This window comes from Lepidochelys olivacea (genome assembly GCF_965140295.1).
Source record: "Lepidochelys olivacea isolate rLepOli2 genome assembly, chromosome: 13".
Taxonomy (NCBI): domain Eukaryota; kingdom Metazoa; phylum Chordata; order Testudines; family Cheloniidae; genus Lepidochelys; species Lepidochelys olivacea.
In genome coordinates this window covers 594,416-612,917 of record NC_140423.1, presented here as the reverse complement: position 1 = coordinate 612,917, position 18,502 = coordinate 594,416, and the positions used below count along the sequence as shown (strand labels likewise).

Below are 18,502 nucleotides of genomic sequence, written 5' to 3'. Positions count from 1 at the left end.
ATTAATGAGTATTCAGCAAGGCGCAGGATGGAGTTTAGTGGCAGTGCCCAGGAGCAAGGTTTCAAGGCCAAGTTAAAATTAATGATTTTGTTTCTCTCTGTGAATTCTGTGGGTATGGCGGTTCCTGGAGTGGTACCAGCTGTCTGGGACCTTCCCTGGAACTCAGCTTCAGAGGTTTCTGCTTCGGAATCCTAGCTCTGTATGGTGCAGACAAATGGACACGGATGCCTTCTACTGCCCGGAGTCAGACTAGTGTGCATAAAGAGAACGGCAGATAGGCCTCCTTGTTAGCCAGTCCCTGGTGGTCCCAAGGTCTGAAATGTGGAAGCTGCACTGAGGAAAAGTCATAAATAAAATCCATTTGGAATGTTATGTCTAAATGTTCTCTGCCTAGACTATCTCACCAGCCCAAGGCTGCAGCCTGCAGTCTCAGCGCTAGCAGCCTAGATGCTAAACTGAACATATGCAAGGCAATAAGATAAGAGCCTGGATGCTGCATGAAACAGCTATTCAGCAGCTGAAGGACGCATGGGGCCTGGACAGTAACTGAAGTGGTTATGGCTGAAAAACTGTAGGGAGCCCAGATATTAGCGGGGGACAGGACAGGTAGCGCCGGGAGACTCAGACGGCGGCGCACAAGCCGCACACGGCTCTTTGATGCGCCTCCCGCAGCTCTTTGCAGCACACCCTGTTAAAGCGCTGTGTGAGTTAATTATTAACCAGTCAGGAAGCTTTTACTGGGTTAACCGCCAATTACAGTTCAGCTAAGTTCTCTCTAAGCTGCGCGGCAGCTTATTAAACACTGCGCAGGCACTCAGGGCTCCGGCGGGGAGAAATGCCCCTTCCCCAGCCCCAGGGCCTCTCCCCCGGCTGCGGCAGGTCCGGGGCTGGGCTGGGTCAGGGCTGGGGGACAGGTGTCCCTCCCCCGACTGGCCCCGGGACAGGTGCCCCGACCCAGCCCGGCCCCAGACCTGCCGCGGTCAGGGGACAGGAGCCCTGGACCTGCTGTGGGAAGAGAGAGCTGAGGGGAGTCCTCTCTCCCCGCTGCAGCCCCAGGGCAGCCTGTACCCCAAACCCCTCATCCCTGGCCCCACGCCAGAGCCCGCACCTGCAGCTGGAGCCCTCACCCCCACTCCAACCCTCTGCCCCAGCCCTGAACCCCCTTCCACACTCCAAACCCCTCAGCCCCACCCCCACCACATGAATTTTGTTATGTGCACCAATACGGAAGTGATCGCATCACAAAATTAATTCCACACATGAGTGGGAAAAATTAGAGGGAACACTGCTGGTCAATCATTCTGCTGTGGGAATTTTATATATAAATAGTAAATGAAACAAGGAATTCACATGCCTGTGGCTCTGTTGATCCCCTGAGGTCTGAGTGTCACTGAGTTAAAGGACTCTTAGGCCTGGAAGCAGCTCCGCTGGAGGCTACAGGGAGAAAGGGGGTGTGGTTTTTCTGAGCAGCTGATTACCAGACCTATCATTTCCTTCCCCATTTGTAAGGCCCGGCTCACACTCTGGTTACCAGAGATGTATTTTTCTCCTGGGGTGTATAGACATCACACTCTTTTTTTCATTTTCCCTTAATGATCCCGGCAGATCGCATCCATCTTTTGTAAATAACTCTCCAGAGGAAGTTTGGACATCTTGCCTTCTGGAATTCAACATGGCACCAACATTATGCACAATGTGTGATTGTTACAGGTGATTCTGCGGCAGCATCTCTGCGTGGATGGCTGGGGCAGGGAGCTGGGTGGTGCTGCCGCAGTGCCCTGACTTTACTGGACATCTGGAACACAAAGACAATGAACGTTGCAGGGCTGGTGTCCCGATGAGTTAGCTGCAAACGCTACAGTTCTCCAGACCTGCAAACCTCCTCTGTGCTTCACCTACACGGAGCAGGCAGGGCTCGATTCACTGCCCAGAGGGTCACCGTGTCTCCTTAGCCCCTGCCTTGGTTGTGGTCAGTGACTGAGCGTCGGAGAAATCTGTACTTAGCTGTCTGGAGCCCACCGCATTAAACAAAGGGAAAAGGGACAGAGCCCCAACTGGGGCAAGTCGGCTGCAGCTCCACGGTAGCCAATGGGGCCGGATCCCCAGCTGGTGTCAATCAGCAGTAGATCTACTGCAGCAGCCAATGCAGCAGCACGTCTACCAATCTTTGACAAAACAGCTTTCAGATAAAGTCGGGATCAGTGGAGCTGCGAGGAGTCACCCCAGCCAAGAAGCGGGGCTGTCCCAGGCTTCCTTCAAGTCAGGTCAATAAACGAGTGTATCAGAGTTACAGGAATGGTGACAACAGCAGCTGGATTTTCAAACAGCCTTCAGATTATGAGCGTGCAGAGGTACTTGCATCTTCAGAGAGACCCACATGTGTGCACACACACACACACAATTCCCCACTCTACACACACCATGCCCTACTCTGTGCACACACACATGCGATGCCCTGCTCTGCACGCACACACAATTCCCTGCTCTACACACACACACACACACACACGATGCCCCACTCTGCAGTCACTCACGGGATTTGCAGAAACTCACATTTTTGGCTATTTTAGGGGGCAGCATGGGCCCAGTCTGACACTGGCCCTGGGTGTTCTCTGTGCACTGGAGACTGACTGGCCCTTCGTGGGGGTGCTGCCCTCTGACATCTATAAAACACTGCAGAGTTTGAGGAGAACTCACACTCCCAGTTTTCAGCAAAGCCAGCTGCCTCGCTAGCCCTGGAGGAGGGGCAGGTTTGGGCCCTCATGAACTGTCTATGAAAACAGTCAAATGAGAAGGAAATGAGGCTTCTCTTGAACCTGAGCTACTGAAGCTGCACGGACCCTCCCCCGCCGGGAGCCTCACTGCTGTTGAATTGTCCAAGCAAGGAGAAATAATAAAAAAGGGGAGAGGAAATCAATGTAGAAAACACTCTTCCAAGCCTGGCCTGTACTGTGGGAGGAGGGCTGGCGTGAGAGTCCAGGGTGCACCTCAGGTGTGGTGTTGGAATCACAGCTCCTCCTTTTGCTAGCAGGGGGTCTGGTTTCTTGTTGGGAATTTGATGTTCTGCTTATTCATCCACAGTGTCAAAAAGCAAAATCTGTGTCTTGGCCTGGGCCTATTTCTGTGCTGGCAGCTTCAGCTGGCTTCTGGGAGTCCTGCATCCAGGATGGGAAGCCTCTTACAGCTAAGCACATGGTTAAACACGGGAGACAGGATGGCATGTAGGAAACATCCATAGCTCTGCGCAAGACTTGTACACGTGCAGCTGGGAGCCTAATGTGCTCCAACGTTTGGTGCGACTGCGCCATTATCGGCGCTGCATGCCCAGTACAGCCTGATTGCTGCACACGCAATCACCATAGCAGCAAGCGCAAATTTGGGATGCGTCCACTGGGGCCATCCCGACCTCCTAAGGTGACCAAGGTGCATGTTCCTGTTCCTGGAACATCCTGGAATCCCTTCTCTGGTTATGTGTCGTACTATCTGCTGTCATTAAAGGTCCTTCAGGAAGTGGATGATCTTGGGAACAAGATGGTGGGGGATGACTGGAGGATAAAAGGGTCACATGAACGGGGTCCTACCAGATCCAATGAGAGATTGTTTCAGAGCAAGGACTCAGGGGATTGAGTCTGCCAGGCACCTGGTATGTTTGAGGCCAAACTGAATTCCTGAGAATGAACCTTGCAGATTGCACCTGGCTCCTGCCAGGCAAGGGGTAACTCCAGAAAAAATCAGGCCAGAATGGAAGGACTCAAACTACAAACCGTTCTGATGGCCCCCTCCCTTAAAGGGTTTCCTGGGGAAGGCAGATTAGCATTGTATATTGCTAATACTGTTGCAAGCATTTCAGGGTATTTTGGAAAATGTTAAAGGTGTAAGTGAGTATGGAATAAAGAATTTCTTTGCAGGTTGCGAGAGGCCAAGGGGGGAAGATGGAAAAAAGCAAAGAACGGGTTAACTTTAGACTTCTGGTAGGCCCGAAGATAAAAAGCTAACTTTAGGCTTAAGGTCATGGCACACATCTAACTCTCGGCTGCCTGCCAAGAAAGAGGGGGGCCCCGGAATCCACCAATTAGCCGTAAGAAAGGAAAATTTAACTAAACAAATCTGCAGAGCCAGCCCCTAACAAGCGAGGCAAGCGAGGCCAGCAAAAAAAAAAACCCCAAGGTCTAAGACTGCAAAGGTTGAAAACACCGATGAGATGGCAAGAGGGGGAGCCGAGCCTTGTGTTCCTGGAGACAGTTTTGAGAAAACTGAAGACACCATGGAAAGCTGGTTTGGACTGGCACAGAGGCACCAGGAGCAGAGGTTCCTGAATGAAGCACTCCCAGGGAGCCCAGGACTTAAAATCCTCCTGAGAGCTGAAGCAACTTCGAGATCACAGCGGATCCTTGGATGACCTGGGCCCAGGACAGAACTCCGTCCACCCTTCCCCATCTTCTGCTTACGTTACACCCAGGCCTGGCCAGCCTCGGGTAAAGCGTGTATGAGTATGAAACGGGTAGTGATCAATGGCTCCATGTCTAGTTGGCAGCCGGTGTCAAATGGAGTGCCCCAGGGGTCGGTCCTGGGGCCGGTTCAGTTCAATATCTTCATAGATGATCCGGAGGATGGTGTGGATTGCACTCTCAGCAAATTTGCGGATGATACTAAACTGGGAGTGGTTGATACGCTGGAGGGCAGGGATAGAATACAGAGGGACCTAGACAAATTGAAGGATTGGGCCAAAAGAAATCTGATGAGGTTCAATAAGGATAAGTGCAGGGTCCTGCACTTATGACAAAAGAACCCAATGCACAGCTACAGACTAGGGACCGAATGGCTAGGCAGCAGTTCTGCGGAAAAGGACCTAGGGGTGACAGTGGACGAGAAGCTGGATATGAGTCGACAGTGTGCCCTTGTTGCCAAGAAGGCCAATGGCATTTTGGGATGTATAAGTAAGGGCATAGCGAGCAGATCGAGGGACGTGATCGTTCCCCTCTATTCGACATTGGTGAGGCCTCATCTGGAGTACTGTGTCCAGTTTTGGGCCCCACACTACAAGAAGGATGTGGATAAATTGGAGAGAGTCCAGCGAAGGGCAACAAAAATGATTAGGGGTCTGGAACACATGACTTATGAGGAGAGGCTGAGGGAACTGGGATTGTTTAGTCTGCAGAAGAGAAGAATGAGGGGGGATTTGATAGCTGCTTTCAACTACCTGAGAGGTGGTTCCAGAGAGGATGGTTCTAGACTATTCTCAGTGGTAGAAGAGGACAGAACGAGGAGTAATGGTCTCAAGTTGCAGTGGGGGAGGTTTAGGTTGGATATTAGGAAAAACTTCTTCACTAGGAGGGTGGTGAAACACTGAAATGGGTTATCTAGGGAGGTGGTAGAATCTCCTTCCTTAGAAGTTTTTAAGGTCAGGCTTGACAAAGCCCTGGCTGGGATGATTTAATTGGGGATTGGTCCTGCTTTGAGCAGGGGGTTGGACTAGAACCTCCTGAGGTCCCTTCCAACCCTGATATTCTATGATTCTATGAAAGTGGGTTAGGGCTTGAGGCACTAATGCTTTCTTCCTTCCTCTGAGTGATGTGGGGAGCACCCATCACTCTCCGCTGTTATTTTATTATTTATAAATAAAGTTTTAAAACTCAGTTACGTGGTGTGTTCCGTCATCTCCTCCCTAAAGATCCTGCAGCCTCAGCCTGATCACCTGACACCTCATGCAGACTGATAACAAAAGTCTGTCACACTGGACTATGTTCAGGAGAAATGGGTCTCTCTCCAGTGCCCTGTGCCTGGGCTGTGGTGGGGCTCTGCTCTGGGCTGGAGTCTGGTCAGACCTACTTGCACTGGAGGGGAAGATACATCTCTCTTGTAGCATCAGAGCGAGCTGTAACCTCCCTGCGGGTCTGGGTATGCTGGCACTGGAGGAATTGGCCAGTCAGGGATGCTGGCCTGTGCTTCACTTCAGGGGGGTCTCAGAAAAAGTACCAAGTTCTCACTGGACTCATGTATCAGTCACTATGGAAGCCAGGGCATATTTCTCTCCTTGCAGCCCCTGACTGAGATCAGGGCCCCCTCATGCTGGGCACTGCACAGACCCTGACCGAGATCAGGGCCCATCATGCTGGGCACTGCAGACACACATGAGAGTGCTTGACACAGAGATTACTACCAAAACAGACAAAGGCAGGAGATTTACACCCCACAGTACAGACAGGTGCTATGGTCCAGTGAGAATCAATGACTGGCAAAGTCACACAGCAATTCATTGGCCAGGAACTGAACCCCACTCTCCTAAGTCTCAGCCCAGTGCCTTAACCACCAGGGCGTCCTGCATGATCTTCCCTCTTTGGATTCCAGTTTCATTAACAGACATGACACTTGTTTGTGCTTGTATTTCCTACTTGTTCCATCTTTGGTTCGGATCAGCTTGAAATGCTTAGCTGCAGCTGTACACAGACAGGGGCTTTTCCCCTACGGTGTCTTTAAAGGGGAGTCATTTTATGGGGAGATTTAATTTCTACCCATGTTATCTGGTGACCTATATAGATGCCACCACAGAATTTAATGCATTATTCTCTTCTCTCTCTGTGCTGTCCAGCTGCTGTGTGTTGATTCAGACTTTTTATGAAAATCTGACTGTTGCATCCCCTCACTGCAGGCAGGTGTTCCCTTTCAAGTAGTTTCCTGGACGTAGTGCGAAAAGGTCATGCTCACCTGCCACCAACTTGCTCCTCACTCCCTAATCTGTGGTGCTAATAAAAGCACTGCTGTTGGATTTATCCCAAACCAAAATGAAAAATCATCTCTTTGCACCATTTTAGTGTAAAAGCACCCGGACAGTTTTGCCCCAGCTAATAAATGAATACAGCAGCATTTCTATGACACCCTGGGGGGGTGTACGTGTGTGTGAGATGGGGTGAAAAACCCCACACTGGAGAACAAGGGGTTAGGAAACAGCTCTGGGCCCAGGTGGCCCCACACCTGCAAAGCCTGCAGAAGATGGAAGTAGGGCTTAAAGGGCCCTGGAAGGGAGCGGTTTGTTGCTCTGACCTGGGCGGGGGTGGGGCAGAGGGCTGCCCATGAGCTCATTGCCTGAGTTCGGACCACGAAGGCCTTAGAAAACCTACAAGGAGAGGCAGGCAACTGTGCAGATCAGAACCTTGATTTGAGAGTCTTTGATTTACTCTGTGGGGAAAAAGGAGACTTGGGTAGGAAGTGGTCCCGGGGAGCAGCGGCTTAGCACCCCATGGTGCAGAGCGTATCTGCTCACCATTGGGCTGGTGGAGAGGGTGGGGGCCTGGGCTTCCCTCCCCCCTCCAAGAAGATGTGATAACAACAGGAGGGCTTCACCTTCGTGGAGAACCCAGCGGGGGAAGACCCTGATTGGTCAAGGGCCCAGGCCCCAAAGTCCCCCTGCGAAAGGGAAGGACTAGAAAGCCGGGGCTGGGGAGTGCTGAAGAACAATACTATACTGTATTTCAGGGGTGGGCAAACTATGGCCTGTGGGCCACATCCGGCTTATAAGACCATTTAATGTGGCCCTCAGCTCCCGCCATGGAGTGGGGTTGGGGGTTTGCCCCGCTCCAGCTGGGGAGCAGGGTTGGGGGCTTGCCCTACTCTGGGTGGCTCCCAGGAAGCAGCCAGCATGACCTCCTCCCGGCTCCTACCTAGTACACAGACCTGTGGCCAGGCAGCTCTGTGCGCTGCCCTGACCGCAGGTGCTGCCCCCAGTCTCCATTGGCCACAGGTCCCGGACAATGGGAGCTGCAGGGGGGGCGCCTGCGGACGGGGCAGTGTGCAGAGCCGCCTGGTTGCACCTTGGAGCCGGAGGGGGGACTTGATTCCGGTAGCTGCTTGCGGTAAGCACCGCCTGAACCCTGCACCCCTGAGGCCCCCCCATGCCACAGCCCTGATTCCCCTCCCGCCCTCTGAATCCCTTGGTCCCAGCCCGGAGCACCCTCCTGCACCCCAAACCCCTCATCCCCAGCCCCACCCCAGAGCCCGCATCACCAGCCAGAGCCCTCACCCCCTTCCCCTTGTCTCAACAGCCTGTCCCATCCCTGATTCCCCTCCCGCCCACCGAACCCCTTGGTCCCAGCCCGGAGCACCCTCCTGCATCCCAAACCCCTCATCCGCAGCCCCACCCCAGACATTTTTAGGTTCTGATCTTACAGAGATCCTCTGCTTGGACCCGTCTGTCTCTGTCAAATCTCACTGGGACTCTGCACAGGTGGATCCCTTCGCAAGGTCAGCGGCCAAGGGTGGAATTTTCACACATTCAGCATTTTAGGGATGTCCCTCCTGCGCCAGTGCAGGGCACACTGTGTTGTCGTCATTTGTTCAAATTAAGACAGAAAACTCAACCGTTTTCTGAGGAACACGGTTATAAAAAACAATGTTTTTTCATGCCAAGTGCCAGCGTGAGGGGGCAGGAACGTGTGGCGGCAGACACAGTGAGGTGCTTCGTTTACACGCTCTCTCATTGCTCAGGCACAGGGGAAGGATTTTGCTCAAACCTTCCAAACTCACCTCTGGATCGAGCCTGAGAAGCTCATCCACTAAGCTCTGATGGTGAAAATGATACATGTGTCTCCACGGCTGCACAGATCCACCCTGCTCCAATTCCTCGGGTGTGATGTAGTAATAGTACCTAGAACTTCTGTAAAAAGAACAGGAGGACTTGTGGCACCTTAGAGACTAACCAATTTATTTGAGCATGAGCTTTCGTGAGCTACAGCTCACGACTGAAGGCATCCGATGAAGTGAGCTGTAGCTCACGAAAGCTCATGTTCAAACAAATTTGTTAGTCTCTAAGGTGCCACAAGTCCTCCTTTTCTGTTTGCGGATACAGACTAACACGGCTGCTACTCTGAAACCTAGAACTTCTGTGGCACTTTTCACCCCCCAAGTGGCTCATGCACATGGCCAGGCTAGCAAAGGAGGCCTAGGGCAGTCCACAGAACAGAGGGGAAACGGTCCACACGCTCCATTGCGGGCATAACTGGCAACTTCAAAACGCAGGTACCCTTGGGTGCACTCACAAAACGAACTGCAGGGGGAAATCAATTTGCACTCAATTGCTGGCTTGCGCCCACAGCCAGCTCAGAAGTACAAATATGCACATTTGTCTCTGAGGCTCAAAAAGTGAAGGAATAAATTACTCCAAGGACAGGCAGGCGGCCTGGTGGAAATGCACTTCATGAAGCAACAGACCATCCATTGTCTCCCGGTGTTACAGTGGCTCCCGTGGAGCAACATGCCTGGCAGATGTGTGCTATCGACTACTCACAACCGACGCTGACTACCCGCTGTCACTCCAGGGCAACAGGGCTTCTTCCTCCCAAAGAGCTGGAGTGAGACAGGCGCTTTTTGTTGTCATCACTCGACCTTTTTCTGGGAGAAGTTTTTTCTGAGGAGCATTTTAATAAAAAGCTGGAAATATCCAGTCAAGCAATGGCCTGTCGCTGGAAATCTGTACAGAGAGCAAACTGATTCTGCAGACTGCTCTCTGCTGGAGCATGGCCTGGGCTTGGTGTGTCCATAGCTTGCATGACAGGATTCTTCTCCTGCTTGCTGGGTGCCCTGCCCCCCTTGGTGAGCTGTTGAAGACCACATTAAAAATACCATGCAAGAAAAGGAAATGAAACAAGATAAACTAAATCAGACTCAGGCTAGACGACAAGGAAATAATTTATTTCCAGGTCCTAAAAAGACCTTGACAAAATAACAAGGATGAGAAAATCAACCTCCTGATTTTGTTTGGATAGAGGGAAAAAAGCAATGTGACGCCATCAAACATCCAAACAGTCTGCCAGCTCCTTCCTGTAGGGGGTGCTCATGGGCACAGTGTGGTGTGGGAGTGAAGCCAGCAATGTTGCCTAGGCACCTCTGCAGCCTGATCCCAGACAGAAGCTGAGCTGGGCTGTTCCAGACCATTGCATTTACAGATGGAATTAAAAATAAAAATGCAGAAGAGGTTGTGTGTGTTGGGGAAGGATTGGCTGGTCCAGGATGCACAATTGGAAGCCAGTTTGGTAATTCAGAGTACATACCCTGTTAGACTGCATCCTCTGCTAGACAATCCCTGGCAATTGCATGAGGCCCTTCCTAGAGCAAAGGCCAGTTCAGCAGGGGATTGGGTAGAGTGGTTCATTGTCTCAAAGGGAAAACACAAAAAAGTTCCTGAGGAAAGAGAGGCCTTTCTCCATCCTCTTACTCCTGGATTGGTGGCATTGTCTGGGAGTGACTGAGCATGCTCAAAGGCAGTGCTTTGGGGGCAGGAAGAACAGCTACCGAGTAAAGCCTTTCTGATTGCCTGGTAAACGAAACAGGCCATTTATCTGGCTGCTTCTCTAACATCAGTAGGGGAAAATCATAGTAAAGGTCTAACAAGACAACATGTGGCATCCACGACATGAGAGACTTGCACAGATACCAAGATAGGGGCTGCTCCCCCAGCCTTTGCAGCCATACTGAGACCCAGAGAGACGAGCAACTCTGCTTGTTCAAAGTTTAAATGCTGAATTCTGGCTGGCTTGGGAGAGTCTCCCAAAAACACCTGAGCTGGGGAGACAGATGCTCAAGAGCATGTGAGCCTTGAGTGGCTGCAGCAGGGGAGGGGGAACCTGTTGTCGCAGGAACAACAGGCAGAGAGTATTATTTTTCTAACATGTCCTTTTAGCCTGTCCCCAAACCACAGCATGGGGCTTCCTCTGCAGCTCAGGGCAATACAAACTGCAGGAAAACAGAACACAGTATAAAATGAACATGCACATACATTTATATCAAACACAGTCTCCAAGGAACTGGCAACTGGGATAGAAAACACTGACTGTGGCTAGGCTATGAGGACAAACCCAATGACTATGACAAACCTTGGGAGGCCTTATCAGTTATGTATCAATTACGACATTGATTTTTCCCACATCAGCCGATAAGAAGCTGCTGTAGCCAGAGCTGCACAAGAAGCTGCTTGTGTGCCCTGCTGAACAGGACTCCGAAACGTTAGCTGGGATTTACTCTGAGAATGTCACCGATCTGAAGACGTCCCTGGGATACTCAGCATGTCCCTCAAATGCCATTTCGTGGACCACGGCATTTGGACAGCCTGTGCTTTCCCACCTCATTGACCCCAGTTCTCACGGTCCAGCACTGCTCTTTGCCAGGCAGTTCCGAATTAACCGTACTATGTTTCCTGGTACTACACTGTGCTGGTACTCGGGGGACCGGTGGCTCACATTCTCTGGTGATTTTTCCTAAAGCCCCCTGCTCTCGCCCTGAAATATAAACAGAATCCTTCTGTCAGCCACTTCTGTGGAAACCTGAAGGGACTTTCACTCTAGGGCAAACTTGCCAAAAAAACAAAACAAAACAAAACAAAAAACAAATGCTGGGTTTAGGGGATTGCATGGCTTGGCTTTGCTGATGATGCGTGGTGTCTGGCACCTCCACAAGGCCTGATCCCAGAGCTGGGGTGGACTTGTCATCAAAGGCTGTGATCAGCTGACCGATATTCAGTGGCTGAGGTGAAATGAGTTGTTGGTGTTGTCAGGCCTGTGCCTGCTGGGGAGCGCATCCACCTCCCACACCCACAAATGCAGCTGGCACTACTTGCCACTCTTGTTGGTTGCAGAATGTGGCTCAAGAACTGAACAGGCCGAAGAGGCTCACTCCCTTCTCAGCCATCCAGGCTACCTCCTTTGGGGATGCTGCAGCAAGCTGGCTGAAGTGCTGTGCCTGTGAGAGTGTACACTGTAACCCATACGAACCCGAGACATCAGGCCCCGGGCTGGCTGAGAACTTCCCACAGAAAGCGCTGTCTTTAAGGATGCTCTGCATTCCCTCTACAACACAGGCTCAGAGAGTTTCCTCCTTCACAATTCAGCTTCACTGCCCACAGTCCAGCTACATAGTCATAATCCTGTATTAGTGACATCACAGTTTGTTACCATAGGGATCATTGGGATGCCAGAACCTCAGAACAATGACTTCATTGTTGATTAAGCAGGAGGGGTGGATGTTGGCATAAACATAAGTATCTGTGATACATGGCAAAAATGGACAGGAAAATTCTAATAAAAACCATGAGGTGAAACTCAAGCCCAGTTCGGAAGCAAAGTATGTTTGACCCTAGTGTAAAAATCCCTCTTTAAAGGACCTGACCTAGGAACTAGCACCCAGGACCTCCAAAACTCAGCAAATGTAAACTGCTCCACTGATTGTAAGCAGCTGGGATTCTGCACAGAAACACCAGCTCGCCACAACTAGAGGAACTGAAATACAAGGAAAGAAGAAAGAGACTCAGAAAAGTCAGTAAATATAAGGGGGAGAAAAACAGAACAAAAGTTAAAAGCTTGTTTCACTCGCCAAGGAAAGCTCTTAAAAAAATCAAAGCACATCAAATGCTCTGAATCAAGTGACAAAAACAATTTACAAAAAGAAAAGGAGTACTTGTGGCACCTTAGAGACTAACCAATTTATATGAGCATGAGCTTTCGTGAGCTACAGCTCACTTCATCGGATGCATACCGTGGAAACTGCAGCAGACTTTATATACACACAGAGAATATGAAACAATACCTCCTCCCACCCCACTGTCCTGCTGGTAATAGCTTATCTAAAGTGATCATCAGGTTGGGCCATTTCCAGCACAAATCCAGGTTTTCTCACCCTCCACCCCCCCCCACAAATTCACCTGCTGGTGATAGCCCATCCAAAGTGACAACTCTTTACACAATGTGCATGATAATCAAGTTGGGCCATTTCCTGCACAAATCCAGGTTCTCTCACCCCCTCACGGCTAACCTGGTGGCTGAACTTTGTGACTTTGTCCTTACCCATAACTATTTCACATTTGGGGACAATGTATACCTTCAGATCAGCGGCACTGCTATGGGTACCCGCATGGCCCCACAGTATGCCAACATTTTTATGGCTGATTTAGAACAACACTTCCTCAGCTCTCGTCCCCTAAAGCCCCTACTCTACTTGCGCTATATTGATGACATCTTCATCATCTGGACCCATGGAAAAGAAGCCCTTGAGGAATTCCACCATGATTTCAACAATTTCCATCCCACCACCAACCTCAGCCTGGTCCAGTCCACACAAGAGATCCACTTCCTGGACACTACAGTGCTAATAAACAATGGTCACATAAACACCACCCTATACCGGAAACCTACTGACCGCTATTCCTACCTGCATGCCTCCAGCTTTCACCCTGACCACACCACACGATCCATCGTCTACAGCCAAGCTCTGCGATACAACCGCATTTGCTCCAACCCCTCAGACAGAGACAAACACCTACAAGATCTCTGTCAAGCTTTCTTACAACTACAATACCCACCTGCGGAAGTAAAGAAACAGATTGATAGAGCCAGAAGAGTTCCCAGAAGTTACCTACTACAGGACAGGCCTAACAAAGAAAATAACAGAACGCCACTAGCCGTCACCTTCAGCCCCCAACTAAAACCCCTCCAACGCATTATTAAGGATCTACAACCTATCCTAAAGGATGACCCAACACTCTCACAAATCTTGGGAGACAGGCCAGTCCTTGCCTACAGACAGCCCCGCAACCTGAAGCAAATACTCACCAACAACCACATACCACACAACAGAACCACTAACCCAGGAACTTATCCTTGCAACAAAGCCCGTTGCCAATTGTGCCCACATATCTATTCAGGGGACACCATCACAGGGCCTAATAACATCAGCCACACTATCAGAGGCTTGTTCACCTGCACATCCACCAATGTGATATATGCCATCATGTGCCAGCAATGCCCCTCTGCCATTTACATTGGTCAAACTGGACAGTCTCTACGTAAAAGAATAAATGGACACAAATCAGATGTCAAGAATTATAACATTCATAAACCAGTCGGAGAACACTTCTATCTCTCTGGTCACGCAATCACAGACATGAAGGTCGCTATCTTAAAACAAAAAAACTTCAAATCCAGACTCCAGCGAGAAACTGCTGAATTGGAATTCATTTGCAAATTGGATACTATTAATTTAGGCTTAAATAGAGACTGGGAGTGGCTAAGTCATTATGCAAGGTAGCCTATTTCCCCTTGTTTTTTCCTACCCCCCCCCCCCCCGATGTTCTGGTTTAACTTGGATTTAAACTTGGAGAGTGGTCAGTTTGGATGAGCTATTACCAGCAGGAGAGTGAGTTTGTGTGTGTATGGGGGTGGGGGGTGTGTGAGAAAATCTGGATTTGTGCTGGAAATGGCCCACCTTGATTATCATGCACATTGTAGGGAGAGTGCTCACTTTGGATGAGCTATTACCAGCAGGATAGTGAGTTTGTGTGTGTGGTTTTTGGGAGGGGGGTGAGGGGGTGAGAGAACCTGGATTTGTGCAGGAAATGGCCCAACTTGATTATCATGCACATTGTGTAAAGAGTTGTCACTTTGGATGGGCTATCACCAGCAGGAGAGTGAATTTGTGTAGGGGGGTGGAGGGTGAGAAAACCTGGATTTGTGCTGGAAATGGCCCAACCTGATGATCACTTTAGATAAGCTATTACCAGCAGGACAGTGGGGTGGGAGGAGGTATTGTTTCATATTCTCTGTGTATATATAAAGTCTGCTGCAGTTTCCACGGTATGCATCCGATGAAGTGAGCTGTAGCTCACGAAAGCTCATGCTCAAATAAATTGGTTAGTCTCTAAGGTGCCACAAGTACTCCTTTTCTTTTTGCGAATACAGACTAACACGGCTGTTACTTTAAAAACAATTTAGACAACAAAAGGCTCCTCTTTCTTCCTTCCTCTCTTTAACTGGGCTCATTGAACAGATCGATTTAAATGATAATTTGTGGAGGAAAACCCTGTCCGAATTTTCTTGCATTAGATTTTCTCTTTCTTAAATTAACATGGAGTGCTTTAATGGACATTGGTATGGAAGTGATTAGGATGGTAACAACAGCTCCTTTGGGCACTTCAGCCTTGTTATGTGTGTGCTACAGAGCCTCTAATAAGAGGCGGCTAACAAAGAGCACATCATAAAGCCATCACTCGCCCTGTCCAAAATGGTCCTTGATGCCTCTCCTTCCATACCAGGGTGGGTAGTGGAGGGACTCTTATCTGGATGACATATTGTCCTTATTGTTTGACCTGAGCTTACTTCCGCAGCAGCCCCCGAAGACATGGGAAGCCTGGAGAATCCCCAAGTTCGGAAATCGTTCTCTCCGTCCCGTTGTGGGTTTTTGGTTAATTGTGGCTAGGATTCTTCGCTCTCCTCCTCACCTTTATGCCCGGCATAGAGAGCTGCCAGCTGCCGGAAGCGTGGCCCCCAGCTGCTCAGATAGGAGAAGTCCTGTTCTGAGCTGGTGGACCAGGTGTTGATGGAGCTCAAGGATGGGATGGGGGAGTCTGAGCCCTCAAAGGCGTAGGTTTGGAATGAGTCATATGGTGGGACAGACAGATCCTCGTCTGCCTGATCCACCTTCCTGCTGATGTAGCCTCTGAACATGGAGAAGTCCAGGTCTGGATTCTGGAACCATTGTGGGAGGGCATGGAGCTCGGAGGGCAGGTTACTAGGCATGCCCCCGTCTCCCGGCCCTCCCCCGCCGTCGCTGCCTTTGAGCTCACTGAAGTCATAGAGGCTGCGTAGGGCTGACATGTCGTAGGCCTCTGTGTCCTGTTCCCCACCCCCCTCATCATTGTACTTGATGACATTGTCCCTCATGTCCTCATCCTCCTCTGAGGTCAGGTGGCTCTTGTGGTGTCGCTTCAGAGTGAGGATTAGGAGAACCAGCACTGGAGAGGGAAAGAGCCGTCAGTGGGGCAGTACGCCAGGGAGACGAGCTAGGGGAAAGGGCAGAGAGTGAGCGTGAATGGCTCCCTCCCTAGCAGTGGAGAGGCTGCCTGCATTCAGGTCTGGTGTGCAGGGCAAGGGGCATGGCGCCCAAATGACCCATTCATGGCAGGAGAACGTGCCCCCAGGGAGGGAAGACCAGAGCTGCAGCCCTCTTGGCTGGTGTGAATTGGCATCACTGGCCAGTTTGCCAACTGAGGGCCAGGCCCATAGTGACGACATTCTGCTGTCGCTGTCCCTGGGTCCCCGGTGGGGGACAGTGCAGGCTGGAGCTAGTGCTGGTCTCTGCGGTGTGTCCCAGAGAACTGGGGCAGCTGCATTCTCCATGCTGCATAGCCACCAGGGCACTCACCCCCCCGGAGGGGAAAGTGCAACAGAGATGGAAGGATGGGTTCTGTGAGAGACAAGGAGAAAAGGGGGAGCAGGGCATGGCAGCAGCAGAATGGCTGGAGGGTGATGCTGGAGTGGATGGCACAGAGTGGGAGCAGCAAGATGCAGATGAGTCCTGGATTATCAGCTATTCATCCCTTCACCTTTAGCGCACTGATGTGCACTTTATTGTTTGTGGGCAATTCAGCAGAAATTTGTTTGCAATGCATTGGAAAATGAAAGCGAAGTAAAGTGCACCCTGTAGAAAGGGTTTTCCAAAGAGAGACTTCCCCAGCAATGCCCGGGGTCCTGCATGTTCCCTGACCATGCTCAGCCGGCAGCGACACCGCAGGGTGGGAAGTGGCTCTGTTGATCATCTCCGTTATTTTAAACATGAGCTCCTCACTTGACACATGCAAACAGGCCTGTGTGTGCAGGCCTCCCTCTGCCTGTGACCCAGTCTGTGCCTGCCCAGACCCAGGAGCCTGCCCAAACAAGGGAGGAGGCACTCTGGGTGGAGGGATCTTTCGGCCCGACGTAACCACTGCCAAACCCAGAACCAGTCTCAGCCAGACCCAGTATCACAGCAGCCGATGACACGCTCAGGCACGGAACCTAACGCTCAGGGAACAATTGATCCATCAGACCAACGGGAGAGGTGGGGGCTCCTATGTATCAGAGTCATGACAGGGACTCGGACAACAATTATATTTCTTGTTTATTTAGATCTTAATGCTGACCCACCCCCACAAGGCTGTCACTAGACAACGTCTTGCTGTGTCCAAGTCTCCTGTCACTGTTATCTTCCCTGGCTTCCTCTGTGTGCTTGGGACCCTGTTTGTCTTCAGTTAGACTATGAGCAACCCAGGGCAGGGCTCAGCTCTGGGCACCACTGCAACAGAAATACTGTCCCTCCTCCACATAAGGAGCTCTCTGAGATGCCAGCACAAGGGGTGTTAAAAACCAGCTAGCACAAGCCTCCAGCTTTTGCCTGTGTATCATGTGATGACGCAGGTGGCTGATCCATCTGCAGGTGGCTTGGGACACTTCCATAAACCAAGTCCTGGAGGGTCTCAGCAGAGGCCAGCCTGGGACTTGGCATGAAATGGGCTCCATGCACGGAGGCTTCTCTGGATGGAGGGGTTCCTGCCTGAACTTAGCTCTGTCGGGCTTCTCCCTGCGGAACGGGTGAATTTACTGCCTCTCCCGCTCTGCAGAAAACCATCAAGGAGTCAGGTGGCAAAGGTGAGAAGCTGCTGTTGGGCTGGTGCCAAATAGCTGCACTCGCTGACGTGCAGGAGAGAGGATGGGAGAAAGAGAAGAGAGAGATGTAGGGGCGGGATGAGAGGAAGCGCAAGGCTGAAGAGAAGCAGGCTGGGACACTCACCGATCAGGATGAGGATGCAAACCAGGAGTGCGATGAGAGCTCCAGGGCTCAGTGCTGCAGACATGACGTAGGCTGTGCTGTTACAGGACTGGATGGCCCCTGTGCTGTCGCAGCTACACACCCGGATGGTCAGAGTCCCCGTGCTGCTCAGGGCAGGAGGCCCACTGTCCACCACCAGAATGGGAAGGAAGTAAACGTCCTGCTCCTGGCGGTTAAAGCCCACTCTCTGCGTGTGCACTGCGGCCGTGTTGTCTGGAGAGAGCAAGAAACCCACGGGCAGGGTTACTGCCAGTGCCCACAGAGCTTCACCAAACTGCCCCGGCCCCTTACTGCCAGCATGAGACAAACATACCACCCCAACTGCCCTCCTCACCAGGCTGCTCCTCCCACGCTTCCTCTGGCTCTGCCACTGGAAAAAGCAGCATGCCCCGCATCCACCAGTGGGCCTGGTGTGCGTTCTCACACATGTATAACAGGTGCCTATGCACCCAGCTGGCATGAAAACTCCCCGCAGGGGCAGGCTTCTTCAGACTGCACTGAAAACATGGCCCAGGAGTCTGGTTTGCCTGAATTCCCACACAAGCCCAATGGCCTGTGGCAGTCTGGCACCATGAGCAGGGGCAGCCCCTAAACCAAGTGCATGGCACAAAAGTGAGACTAATGGGGACAGAGGGAGATGGGAGCCAGCAGCAGCACATGGGTATCAAACACTCGGATAAATAGCAAAAGGAAAGCAGAGGAAGCACAAACATTTTCAGAAAATCTTCTGATCGCTCCAGTGTCCCTGACGAGGTTCTCATGGAGCAAGCTACAAGGCCTCAGACACTGAGAGGGGATCAAAGACAGTCATAGGACCAGAGACGCAGCTCCTGGGCCAACTAGCTCAGCCCCTTCGCCAGGCAGGACTCAGGGAAGGATA

The 18,502-nt window shown here is 51.2% G+C and overlaps 1 protein-coding gene across 4 annotated transcripts in view; it reads right to left on the bottom strand.

The window, feature by feature from the left end:
* Positions 1 to 14,660: 14,660 nt before the first annotated feature.
* CDH22 (cadherin 22) overlaps positions 14,661 to 18,502 on the bottom strand; it is a 181,034-nt gene continuing 177,192 nt past the window's right edge. For all 4 annotated transcript variants that reach the window (XM_084645984.1, XM_084645985.1, XM_084645987.1 and 1 more), the window contains 2 exons: positions 17,584 to 17,835; positions 14,661 to 15,769 (listed from right to left, as the gene is read on the bottom strand). In XM_084645984.1, the coding sequence (XP_084502110.1) occupies positions 15,231 to 15,769; positions 17,584 to 17,835 (791 nt within the window). In that variant the 3' untranslated portion in view covers positions 14,661 to 15,230. The remainder of the gene's footprint in view (positions 15,770 to 17,583; positions 17,836 to 18,502) is intronic.